General features: G+C 54.6%; 1 protein-coding gene across 1 annotated transcript in view; it reads right to left on the minus strand.

The window, feature by feature from the left end:
• Positions 1-1,249: 1,249 nt before the first annotated feature.
• LOC138739709 (tripartite motif-containing protein 2-like) overlaps positions 1,250-13,452 on the minus strand; it is a 43,107-nt gene continuing 30,904 nt past the window's right edge. The window contains exons 9-11 of the mRNA XM_069892305.1: positions 11,995-12,065; positions 7,722-7,862; positions 1,250-2,816 (exon numbers count right to left, since the gene is read on the minus strand). Coding sequence (XP_069748406.1) covers positions 2,664-2,816; positions 7,722-7,862; positions 11,995-12,065 — 365 coding nt within the window. The 3' untranslated portion in view covers positions 1,250-2,663. The remainder of the gene's footprint in view (positions 2,817-7,721; positions 7,863-11,994; positions 12,066-13,452) is intronic.

Raw genomic sequence — 13,452 nt, forward strand, 5'->3', positions numbered from 1 at the left:
ACCCCTGACGTCTCCCCCAAACTTTTCTCCTCACCTTGTACACGTCCTCTGGCACTTGTTACTGCCTCCCTGGGAAACAGGTGCTGGTCTCTAAGAATCTTGTCGACCTCTATCAAGTCTTGATGAGACTTCACTCATCCCTCTTCACTCCAGAAAACCACAGCTCTGCTAACTTGCCTCATAGACTAGTTTCCTAATCCAGGCAACATCCTGGGAAATCTCTGCCCCTTTTCACAGCTTCCACATCCTTCCTGTAATGAGCGACCAGAACTGAACACTAAAGTCCTCATGTTGTCCAACCAGATTCTTCCTCCCTTAACACCCCACCAGCCTCCTCCATAATTTCCACCACCGGACACATCTTGCCTTCCCCTTCCATCCCCCCTCCGTAGCAACTGCTGCCTCCATGTCTCCCTCTTCCACTCGTCCTTCTCCACCAATTGTCTCTCTCTCTCTCCCCCCCCCCCCCCCGCCCCGCGTACCTTCCCCTGAGACCACAGGAGGCCCACACCACCATTTGGTCCCCAAACAGTCCTTCCAAATGAAACACTTCCCTTGTGAGTCTGGGTGGGGGGGGGGGGGGGTCATGAAAAAAATGCTAGTGCTAACAGAGTTGCTTTAAACTGCCTGGATAAGCCCACAGTATTCAACATTCTGCAACCAGAGGGTGGACCACAAGGGGATGCAGGGATGCAGACTCTAGGGGAGCAGTGGACCATCACATGGCACCATAAATGGGGTAGCCCCACAGGTTGGGGCTGCTGGAGACTGGCTCAGAACAAGTATTGGAACTGGGATCCAGAGGGTGCCCAAAGGGCCTCTGTTTCCTGATCATGTTGGAGGTGTGGATCTGGAGCTTATGCTGCCCTTGGATTGAACAGGGATCTGTGCGGTGACAAAGGCTGCAGGAGTGCTGGAGCCAAATCCACGAATACTGGCTCACTCCTCTTTCCTACCAGGGCTGCCAAGCAATGTTCACAGCGACTCTTTCCCGTACAGGACATGTACATTTTTAATATACTATTAGACAACAATCTAATGTGTGTGGACGGGATAGCTGCTCAGGGCAAACCCAAACCAACCACTGCCTTTCCCCTTCCCTCTCAGGTGAGTGAAGGAGAAGAGAGAGTGAGGGGTCAGTGGTCAAAGGAGAGAATGGATGGAGTGGTGTGGGAGGTCAGGTAGTGTGTGCAGGGGAGTTGCAAGTGGGCAAGGGAGCCTCCCTCTGACTTCACCAGAATCTGGGAGCTGAAAGTCGCAAACATTTTAATTCCTTATATTACACAAAGTTTTCACCAGGATTGAGAGCACAAAGTTCCTCCCTCCAATGTCTGTGGGACAGGCAGGGGTAGATCAGACCCTATCATCCCCAAGAGGGCACATGGGGGGAGATCACAGTCCTTTCAGAGTCCCTCCCTCCAGCCCCAGAGGAGCAAACGGGGGAAGTTCACAGCCTCCAACACCCCAGTGAGAGGCAAATGGGGAGATCAGAACCTCTCCCTCCGACCCCAGAAGGAGCAGAGGGAGATCAGGCACTCCAATGCCTCAGAGGAGTTGGTGGGGGGGGGGGGGGGGCGCAGACAGGGGGAGATCAGAGCCTCCAATGCCCCAGATGAGTGGGGGAGGGGAGATCGGCCACTCCCTCTAGCCCAAGAGAGGGGTAGGCAGGGGGAATAATGACCAGCCAATCCCCAGAAAGGGACAAGCTGGGAGATCCAGTCCTACAGAGGGCCAGTGATGTGTTTTATCTAAAGTGAGATGGTGCAGCATTCACAGGGGTTTGTGTTCCCACAAAGGGTCAGGGTTTACTGCCCATCTTCACTGTGACAAAGGGGCTGGCCGAGGACAGACTTCACTGGGAGCTGAAGGAAGCCCTTCTCATGGTGTGGAACTCCCTCAGTACTGCCCCTCCCACAATGCAGAGTTCCCTACATACTGCCCGTTCCACAAAGACCATAACCCCCAGTACTGCCCCTCCCACTGTGTACCAGGGAAATACAGCAGGTACAGGAATGCTCATCCTGGAATGCAGGAAGGTTTTGTCGACAATCATTATAAATTCTGAAATGTTATCCCGAGGAAAGCCTGAGCTGAGAGCAAACCGAACCCCCCCCCCACAAGGACCCTTACAGGAGGACGGACACACACACACACACACACTGTCACTAGGGGGGGTCCCACACACACTGACCCTCATTGGGGATGGGTCCCACACACGGACCCTCACTGGGAGACAGGTCCCACACACACTGACCCTCATTGGGGATGGGTCCCACACACGGACCCCCTCATTGGGAGACGGGTCCCACACACACTGGCCCTCACTGGGGGACGGATACCACACACTGACCCTCGTTCGGAAGGGGACAGTGAAGCTCTGTGACACCACGCTCCTCTGTTGTGTCAGCCCCCGGTGTTTTTTGTGCAGTTGGTTGTGTTAAAATGTTACGGGATGAAGGAAGAGCCTGGTATCCAACTGATCTTGGGTTGATGGTTGGCCACCCCCCGCCCATGACGACAGCACGTGGGTGATGGGCAATGTGAGCCCGGACGTTCTCTCGATGTGCCCACTCCTGGGCATGGCTTGGTTGTATTTACAATCAGAAGTCGTCTGATCAGACGCCACTGGAATGCAGAGGCAAAGTCTGTGTCGCTGCCATCGGTCACTGCAGGTAGCGGTAAACCTTGAAGCAGTGATTGCCTGAGTCCGCCACTGCCACATGACCGTCTGAAGTGAGGGCCAGGCCCTGCGGTCCGTACAGGGGGTCTGCCGCCGTGTTGATGTAGGACAGAAAGGAGCCAGCGCTGTCAAACACCTGCAGTCAGAAACACAAAGGTGAGTGGGCATTCAAGTGGAGGAGTGGGGGGTTAGGGGACAGGGAAGTGGGATATAGGAAGGACGGGGAAAAGAGGGAGGAGACTGGGCGGAGGGTGGAGGGAGAGGAGGGATGGGGAACAGTGGAAGAGAGGGACAGAGGGGTGAGGAGGACAGTGGGAGAGAGGGAGGTGGGAGAGGAGTAGAGAGGGAGGGAAGAGATGGAGAGGGGGATGGGAAGTGGAAGGGGAGAGGGAATAGTGGGAGGGCATGGGAGAGGGGCATGGGGACAGGGAAATGGAGAAAGAAGGAGGGGAAAGGTGGTCGGGGAAAGAGGGGGTAGGGGAGAGTAGGAGGGAGAGGGAGGGGAGATAGGAGACGGGGACAGAGGAAGGGGGGAGGGTTGAGGGGGACAGGCAGAGAGAGGGGATGGGGAGAGGGAAGAGGTGGGATGGGGAGAGAGGGGTGGGGTTCAGAGAAGGGGAGTGAGGATAGAGACAGAGAGAGGAAGGGGGCAAGAAAGAGGTTTTCATCCTCCACCATCCCATCCACCACTGTGTCCCCACATAACTCTCACACAATCTCCCCCCTCCCCAACCCTTCATCACTAATAACACCTCATGAGAACCCAGCACAGGCAGCCTTTATCGCCAAACCCACAGTCCATCCCTGGTACTGACTGTCCTCAACCTGACACTTAGTTTTTCTTGCCTATCTCCATGCCTGGCACATGCCAGTACACTGCGTCGGCCTGAATTTGTTCACCAATCCCACATGGGGGACTGTTTCACCTGTGCCTCTCTGTCCTCTTTATACTGGTCTCTCTTCTCCACATAACCAGTCTCAATAATGGTTTCCAGCCCAAAACACAGGCGTTCTCCTCCCGCTAATATTGCTCGACCGGCTGAGCTTCTGCAGCAGAGAGTGCGTTGCTCCAGTTACCAGCGACTAGTGTCTGGCATCGTGACTTTGACACAGAGTGAAGCTGCCTCCACTCTGTCCGATTACACACTCCCAGGGTCAGACACAGAGTGAAGATCCCACCCAACCATCCCATCACACACTCCTGGGGTCAGACACAGAGTAAAGCTCCCTCCACACCATCCCATCACACACTCTCGGGAACAGGCAGAGTGAAGCTCCCTCCTCAATGTCCCATCACACTCCCGGGGACAGACAGATTGAAGCTCCCTCCACACCATCCCATCACACACTCCCGGGGACAGACAGAGTGATGCTCCCTCCTCACTGTCTCATCACACTCCCAGGGTCGGACACAGAGTGAAGCCACGGTCTGCATTGCCGGAAGGAATTTGGAGACGGAAGGAGGATTTGTGTTGGGGTTGTGGGAGGGCTCAGAAGGACTTTTCCTGAAGTGTTTTCTGCTTTGGGTGTTTAACCCTGGTGTTCGAACGACACAGATTGAGGAATTGGCTGGCAGCCTTCCAGGGTCGACATCCTCCACCAGAAACATCAAATTTTTTGGCTAATTTGCTCATTAACATCTCAAAGTTGGCGACTCCCCTATCTGCTCCTATGTTTGTTAACCTTTGCAGTATTTCAAAGGCCTGAAAGTCTCGGCCTAACCTTTGGGTTTTCAGCAGGAGTTGGAAGACCACCAGGGAGCCAGCTCACACAGCGGGCGGAGAACTTCCCTCCAACTCTTGAATCCACACAGAACTTTGTCTCCTCTTGGATTCTTCCTTGGACTCAGAATCCTTTTAGATGGCTGGATGATGGAGATGTGGTGAAGATCTACTTGTCCACAACTCTCAAAGCTGGAGACGGCATAAAGGTGATGGTGAGGGTTGTTGGCCCCTCAGCCCTAGTGGAAACTGTGAAGATGGACGGGAAGGCAGTGACCCTGGCCATCAGTAGGGGGGGTTGAGGTGAGTGGGATGATCCTGCAGGTGGACCCTTTTGACTTTGCCAAGCAGTGGATGAGTCTGTCCAATATCCTGCCCATGATTCCTAATGATCTCCTTCTACCCCACTTGCGTCTTCTGGGGGTGATACAATCAGAGATCTCCCCACTCCTGTTGGGTTTTCAGGAACTTATTAGTTCAAGTTTATTCTTTTTGATGTCAGCCATTTGTGTTGCTGGCAAAGGAGGATGAGACTGACGGGTGTTTCCAGGTCCAGTACAAGGGGAAGGTGTACCGGATCTACTGGTCCATGGACCGTCCTTGGTGTTATCTTTGTAAGGGGCTGGGGCATGGTCAGAAGGACTGTTTCAAGCTCCGGGAAGCAAGTTCCACCACTGATGCTGACCCTCCTCCCCATACCCCAGTTCCTGTGGCAGGAGACGCAGGGGCAAAGCATTGGGGGGGGGGGGGGGGGTTGGAAGTGGAGAGGATCATTCAAAGGAGAGGAAAGCAAAGAAAAAAACAACACCTGGAAGAAAGACCCCCAGATGGTCCAACATGGAGGACTCTGAGCCTAAATGGGCCCCCACGCTAAAACGTCACCAATATCCCTCATTTGAACTGGGCGATGGCCTTGGGGAATTGGGACAATGTGAGGGGAAGGTTGGGGAGGTGCACCCCCACCCTTTGTCTCTGTCGAGGCCTCGTGCCTTGGTGCAGGTACAACCTTCGTTGGAGAGGCCCAGGGCTGTGATGAAAATGGACCTACACTTGTCAGGGGGAAGGGAGAAGATACTAGCCCGAGGCCAGACCCTGGGGATTCCCAGAGGAGTTGTCCCTCTCACACATCGACCACCTGTACATCTCAATGGCCTACTTCCCCAGTGTCAAGGCAGACTCCATGAACCCAGAGTCATGCTCAGACCATCACCTGGTGTGGATGGATCTCACTCCACCATGCACGAGGGAGGGGATCTGCGCAACGGCATTTTAATAACCAGCTGTTGGAGGATGACCACTTCCGGGACTTGGAGAAGGAAACGGGGGATCTTTCACTCCTTCAAGCTCTGCTGGAATGTGGGTAAGAACCACATCCAATCCTTCTGCTAAAGATACACCAGAGGTTCGAACAAGAACTGGAATTCTGAGATGACGTAGATCCTTCTACGGAAACCTACTCTCACCAGATCTGACCAGTAAGGAGACGAGTGATGACTTGTGGGAGGACTTAACTCAGATCCACCCAGAGGTGGCTGAGCATCTAGATGCTCCCCTGACGTTGGAGGAGCTGACTGGGGCCCTTCACCAGCTCGAGAGGATGGGCTCATGGTGGAGTTCCTCGGAGCTTTGGGACATTTTGAGGAGCGACTGACTATACACAGAGGCTGGTGACAGCGGAGATGACCCTCTCATGGCGCAGGGCTGTTGTAGTCAAAGGTGATCTCCATCACTGAAGAACTGGCATCCGTTCTCTCTTCTCTGTACCGATTACAAGGTGTTTGCCAGGGCAATAGCCAACCGTTCAAGTACAAATGATCCACTCCGACCAGTCCTACATGCTCCCAGGACGATCCATCTAGGAGAACATCCATCTGGTTCGGAACCTGGTCCACCTGACCCAGAGGACTGGCCTGTTAGCTGCCTTTCTCTCCCTTGACCAGAAGAAGGCATTCAACAGGGTTGGGCATGACTCCATGTTTGACACCTTACAAGCTTTCGGACTCGGACCCCATTTTGTGGCCAGGGTTCGATTGTTATACGCTGCCGTAGAGTGACTGGTCAAGATCAATGGATCTTTAACGGTTTCCTTCAGTTTCAGGAGGAGTGTGACAAGGCTACCCCACGTCTGGCCTGCTGTATATCATCTGCCTAGAGCCATTCCTATGTCTCCTTCGGAGGAGGCTGAGGGGCTTGGTTTTGCGAGAGCCAGACATGTGGGTGGTCCTCTCGGCCTACACCGATGATGTTCTCCTGATGGACACAGACCTTGTTGGCCTGTGGAGTGTGCAACACTGCCAGAGGGTTTTCTTGCCTGCTTCCTCTGCTCGAATCAACAGGGGGAAATGTTCAGGCCTTTTGGTAGGTCCATGGAGGGTGGACTCCCTGCCAGGGGAGATGAGATCTTTTACATGGAGAACCACATACCTCCTCTACCTTGGAGCCCACCTGAGTCTAACTGAGAGGCTGGTGAACTGGCAGGAGTTGGAGACAAAAGTTGATGTCAGGCTGGGACACTGATCTGGTCTGGTCTGCTCAGAGCACTTTCCTATTGGGACAGGGTCCTGGTTATCAATCAACTGGTCACCTCCATGTTGTGGTACCAGTTGGTCACTGAGATCCAACACCCTATCTTTGCTGTGAGGATCCAGAGGAAGCTGAAAAACTTCTGGGGTAACAGGAGACATTGGGTCCCTACTGTGGTCCTGAGTCTTCCCATTGAGAAATGGTGGTCAGTCCCTGATGAGTGTGCGTACCTGTGTTGAAGGAAGACAATGATCTGGAGGTGGAGGAGCTGATACCCAACCTGCCCCTCAGGGTGTTGGAGAGGCTCATGGTTGTGGAGTTGTCCCTACCGTGCTAACCCCCTCATGGCCGAAAGAACTCATTGGGCCCAGGCCCAGAGTTATTTCTCGGGAACCAGTCCCACACTGCATGAGTCATCTCGAAAAGATGCCTTTCGTGTCATTCTGGGATGAAGGATATATACTGACTGGTCCTACACACCATACACTTCCTTGCCCTTGTCTGTCGGCCAGATAGGCCATGGTGGTCAGACATAAAGTGAAGACCCTCCACACAATCCCGGGATCAGACACAGAGTGAAGCTTTCTCTGCACCATCCCATCACACACTTCTGGGGTCAGACAGAGTGAAGCTCCCACCAAACCATCCCATCATACACTCCCGGGGTCAGACACAGAGTGAAGCTCTCTCTGCACTGTCCCATCGCACACTCCCGGGGTCAGACACAGAGTGAAGCTCGCTCCACACCATCCCATCACACACACAGTGAAGCTCACCCTTCTGCCCACATTACCCACCTGTATTCGACTGTTGCCCCAGTCAGCTACGATGATGTTACCATTGCCATCCACAGCCACTCCTGTTGGGGCATTGAACTGTCCATTCCCCTCACCGTGGGACCCAAACTTGAAGAGAAATTCTCCATCAGAATTATACACCTGCAGAGGTGAACAGAAGGTCATTGAGCAGCGCTAACCAGTATGAAGACTCCACAACATAGGCAGTGAAGCAGAGCCCAGGGACAGAGAATGGGTTGCAAGATCAGGCTCAGGTGCATTGGGAAAAGGTTAGGTCTGACCTACAGAGCAGTGAGGACGTGGCCTGGGATTGGGATCAGCCAGCTGTCGTTATCCTTCACATTGAGAAAACCTACTCCACTGCACAGCAAACCCATGAGAGGAATGATCTACGCATGGCTGGCATACAGGTGCCCATGACCATTGGCAGCATCAGAAAGGTTGGATACCCTTGTGCCCACCCTGTTGAACCAAGGATTAGCTCCAGCCTGTGAGGGTGCCCCAGAAGCAACTATGACACAGGCAGCGCTGGACCAAGCTTGGGGTGTAGATGGCACACAGTCAGAGTCTCCAAGATAACGACTGTGCCTGAGAGATTCATGGCAGTCACGGAAAGGGTCAAGGGAGATTCAGAAATTTAGCATCTGGACTACTCCAATGTCTTAGAACAGGACTTGGCTGATTTTGATTAGTGTTTGACCCCATCTGCAGGGTCCCACGGTGAAGTTCTGACACTTCACACCTGTTTCCCGTAAGGACGAAAATCCAAGCAACGGTAACTTTGAGGGCCAGTCCGGAAAGGAGGCAGGTGCAACAGACCGGAACGTCATGGTTGACATCATGGTTAGTGCAGTGTTGTTACAGCGTCAGTGACCCGGGTTCAAATCTGGTGCTGTCTGTGAGGAGTTAGTATGTTCTCCTTGTGTCTACGTGGGTTTCCTCCAGATGTTCCAGTTTCCTCCCACCCTTCAAAACATTCAGGATTGTAAATTAATTGCGTGGCACAGGTTTAAATGGCCGGAAATGGTTTCTACCTCATTAGAAATAAATAAAATGTTAAAAAAAAAAGGTTAAAAAAAACAAATGAGGGGCCTTCAAGAGTTGAGAGCTTTTAGGGTAGGTGATGCTTAATAGAGATACACTAGATTATGAGAGGCATAGATTGAGTGGACAGCCAGCACCTTTATCCTGGGGTGTTTAAAATGAGTGGAGGAGTTTCAAGGTGATGTCAAAGGCAAATCTTTTACACAGAGAGTGGTGGTGGAGGCTGGTACAATAGGGACTCCTAAACAGGTATATGAATGTAAGAGGGAGTGGTTATTGTCAGAGGGGTCTGTCAGAAGGAAAGGCTTTGGTTCACAGGCTTCAGCAAGAGCAGGTCAAAGGCGAGGAATAGTAGTTGAAGTGAGAAAGGGACACACTATTTGAGGAAAAAAAGGAATCAGCGGATAGGCACAGGTAAAGACAGGTTTTAGATATATATTTTGTTCCTCTAGTCATGAACAGTGAGAATGGCAGCCAAGGCAGGGGAACGATCCTCTTTCAGTACGTGGGTCGTCAAGGAAGCCAGTAGGATCCCTGACCACTTAATCTGTGAGATGTGCATCCAGCTGCAGCTCCTGACAAGCTGAATTAAGGAATCGGAGCTGGAGTTGGATGAATTCCAGATCATTCTGGAGGCAGGTGGAGGGGATTGACAGGAGTTACAGGGACACTATTACACTGAGGAGGCAGGAGGAGGGTAGAGGGTGACAGTCAGGAGAGGGAAAGGAACAGGCAGGCAGTGCAAGGCACCCCTGTGGCCATTCCTCTCACTAACAAGTATACCATTTTGAATACTGTTTGGGGGGGTTGGGAGGAACCTACCAAGAACAAGCCACAGAAGGGAAGGGAGGAGAAGAGGTGAGCTGTAGTGATAGGAGATTCCATCCACAGTTTGGGGGCAGTTAAGAGGTTCTGTGGAAGAGATTGAGTATCCTGGATGGTCTGTTGCCTCCCTGGTGCTGGGGTCTGAGATATCACAGATCGAGTTCACTGTGTTCTCAGGATGTAGGTAGGAAAGGTGAGGAGGTCCTGCAAGGAGAGTTCAAGGAGTTAAGTGCTAGGTTGAAGGACAGGGTTATGATCTGAGGATTGCTTCCAGGGGTGTAGCCAGGTTCTAACATTAGGGGAAGCGAGCATACGACACATACCAGATGGTGAGTCAGTGGTTGAATGGTGGGCCACACTGATTTTTCAGCTGCAGACATGCTGGGTATTCATGGTGAAGTAATGAACTGGATTCATCAATGGCTGGATGGGAGAAGCCAGAGAGTAGTGGTGGATGATGCTTCTCAGACTGGAGGCCTGTAACTAGTGGTGCCTCAGGGGTTGGTGCTGGGACCATTGTTATTTGTTGTCTATATCAACGATCAGGATGATAATGTGATAAATTGCATCAGCAAGTTTGCAGATTACACTAAGATTGGAGGGGTTGTGGACAGTGAGGAAGGTTTTCAAAGCTTGCAGAGGGATCTGAACCAGTTAGAAAAATGGGCTGAAAAATGGGAGATGGAATTTAATGCAGACAAGTGTGAAATGCTGCATTTTGGAAGGAAAAACCAAGAAAGGACGTACATGGTGAATGGTTGGGCACAGAGGAACACAGGGACCTGGAAATACATTTAGATAATTCCCTGAAAGTGGCATCACAGGTGGATAGGGTTGTAAAGAGCTTTTGGCATATTGGCCTTCATAGAGTATAGAAGCTAGGATAGAACACAGAATATCACAGCAGGTTAAAAAAATTACTAAACCCTCCCTACCCCATAACCTGATTTACTTCCATCCATGTACCTGTCTAAGATTCTGTTAAATGTTCCTAATGTTCCAGACTCCACCACCATCCCTGGCAAGGCATTTCAGGCACCCACAACTCTCTGTGTAAATCTTCTTCTTTGGCTTGGCTTTGCGGACGAAGATTTATGGAGGGGGTAAAAGTCCACGTCAGCTGCAGGTTCGATTGTGGCTGACAAGTCTGATGCGGGACAGGCAGACACGGTTGCAAGGGAAAATTGGTTGGTTGGGGTTGGGTGTTGGGTTTTTCCTCCTTTGTCTTTTGTCAGTGAGGTGGGCTCTGCGGTCTTCTTCAAAGGAGGTTGCTGCCCGCCGAACTGTGAGGCGCCAAGATGCACGGTTTGAGGCGATATCAGCCCACTGGCGGTGGTCAATGTGGCAGGCACCAAGAGATTTCTTTAGGCAGTCCTTGTACCTCTTCTTTGGTGCACCTCTGTCACGGTGGCCAGTGGAGAGCTTGCCATATAACACGATCTTGGGAAGGCGATGGTCCTCCATTCTGGAGACGTGACCCACCCAGCGCAGCTGGATCTTCAGCAGCGTGAACTCGATGCTGTCGGCCTCTGCCATCTTGAGTACTTTGATGTTAGGGATGAAGTCGCTCCAATGACTTTTGAGGATGGAGCGGAGACAACGCTGGTGGAAGCGTTCTAGGAGCCGTAGGTGATGCCGGTAGAGGACACATGATTCGGAGCCGAACAGGAGTGTGGGTATGACAACGGCTCTGTAAACGCTAATCTTTGTGAGGTTTTTCAGTTGGTCGTTTTTCCAGACTCTTTTGTGTAGTTTTCCAAAGGCGCTATTTGCCTTGGCGAGTCTGTTGTCTATCTCGTTGTCGATCCTTGCATCTGATGAAATGGTGCAGCTGAGATAGGTAAACTGGTTGACCGTTTTGAGTTTTGTGTGCCCGATGGAGATGTGGGGAGGCTGGTAGTCATGGTGGGGAGCTGGCTGATGGAGGACCTCCGTTTTCTTCAGGCTGACTTCCAGGCCAAACATAAATTAGCCCTAAACGTTGAAATCTGAGGAGCATTACATCTCTCAGCAAAGCTTAAGGAATCCCAGTGCCCAAGGATGTAGTTGGGGGAGGGGGAGATACTGCTGGATCCCTGGCTAATCTGGTCACCGGGTGGGGAGGGGGGGGGGCACCAGATAACATTAGAACATTTCAAAACAGTACAGACCCTTTGACCCTATATAAACCTACTCAGCAATCTAACTCCATTCCTCCCACTGTCATTCATATGACAGAGCTCGCTGTCATACCCCGGACTCCCAACAGCACCCACAACCCCAGCACCCAGAGCAACGAGACAAGACAGGAGCAGTTGGAGCTCACAGAACCACCACCACCTATGGCTCCCCTTTCCATCCCAGGGCCCTCCCCAGCACTGTGGGACCACCTCCCCAGAGCCCCAATCACGTGGGAATGCCTCACCTTCACCGAGTGGTTGTGGAAGTCCGTCACTAGAATCTCATTCTTGTTGTTGACAGCAACAAAGTGTGGACCTAACACCGAGATGTGGGGAGTGGCAGTGGGGGAGGAACAGAGGGGGAGCAGCAGGAGGGGAGAGAAGGGGTAAAAGGGAAGTGGAAGGGTGGCATGGGGAGGGAGGGTGGTGCAGGGAAAGGGGGAGCGCAAGAGGGTAAGGAAGAGTGTGAGAGGGGGGAAGGGGAGCGCGAGAGGGGGGAAGGGGGAGCGCGAGAGGGGGGAAGGGGGAGCGCGAGAGGGGGGAAGGGGGAGCGCGAGAGGGGGGAAGGGGGAGCGCGAGAGGGGGGAAGGGGGAGCGCGAGAGGGGGGAAGGGGGAGCGCGAGGGGGGGAAGGGGGAGCGCGAGAGGGGGGAAGGGGGAGCGCGAGAGGGGGGAAGGGGGAGCGCGAGAGGGGGGAAGGGGGAGCGCGAGAGGGGGGAAGGGGGAGCGCGAGAGGGGGGAAGGGGGAGCGCGAGAGGGGGGAAGGGGGAGCGCGAGAGGGGGGAAGGGGGAGCGCGAGGGGGGAAGGGGGAGCGCGAGAGGGGGGAAGGGGGAGCGCGAGAGGGGGGAAGGGGGAGCGCGAGAGGGGGGAAGGGGGAGCGCGAGAGGGGGGAAGGGGGAGCGCGAGAGGGGGGAAGGGGGAGCGCGAGAGGGGGGAAGGGGGAGCGCGAGAGGGGGGAAGGGGGAGCGCGAGAGGGGGGAAGGGGGAGCGCGAGAGGGGGGAAGGGGGAGCGCGAGAGGGGGGAAGGGGGAGCGCGAGAGGGGGGAAGGGGGAGCGCGAGAGGGGGGAAGGGGGAGCGCGAGAGGGGGGAAGGGGGAGCGCGAGAGGGGGGAAGGGGGAGCGCGAGAGGGGGGAAGGGGGAGCGCGATAGGGGGGAAGGGGGAGCGCGAGAGGGGGGAAGGGGGAGCGCGAGAGGGGGGAAGGGGGAGCGCGAGAGGGGGGAAGGGGGAGCGCGAGAGGGGGGAAGGGGGAGCGCGAGAGGGGGGAAGGGGGAGCGCGAGAGGGGGGAAGGGGGAGCGCGAGAGGGGGGAAGGGGGAGCGCGAGAGGGGGGAAGGGGGAGCGCGAGAGGGGGAAGGGGGAGCGCGAGAGGGGGGAAGGGGGAGCGCGAGAGGGGGGAAGGGGGAGCGCGAGAGGGGGGAAGGGGGAGCGCGAGAGGGGGGAAGGGGGAGCGCGAGAGGGGGGAAGGGGGAGCGCGAGAGGGGGGAAGGGGGAGCGCGAGAGGGGGGAAGGGGGAGCGCGAGAGGGGGGAAGGGGGAGCGCGAGAGGGGGGAAGGGGGAGCGCGAGAGGGGGAAGGGGAGCGCGAGAGGGGGAAGGGGAGCGCGAGAGGGGGAAGGGGAGCGCGAGAGGGGGAAGGGGAGCGCGAGAGGGGGAAGGGGAGCGCGAGAGGGGGAAGGGGAGCGCGAGAGGGGGAAGGGGAGCGCG

The sequence above is a fragment of the Narcine bancroftii genome, chromosome 7 (genome assembly GCF_036971445.1).
Source record: "Narcine bancroftii isolate sNarBan1 chromosome 7, sNarBan1.hap1, whole genome shotgun sequence".
In the NCBI taxonomy this organism is placed as follows: domain Eukaryota; kingdom Metazoa; phylum Chordata; class Chondrichthyes; order Torpediniformes; family Narcinidae; genus Narcine; species Narcine bancroftii.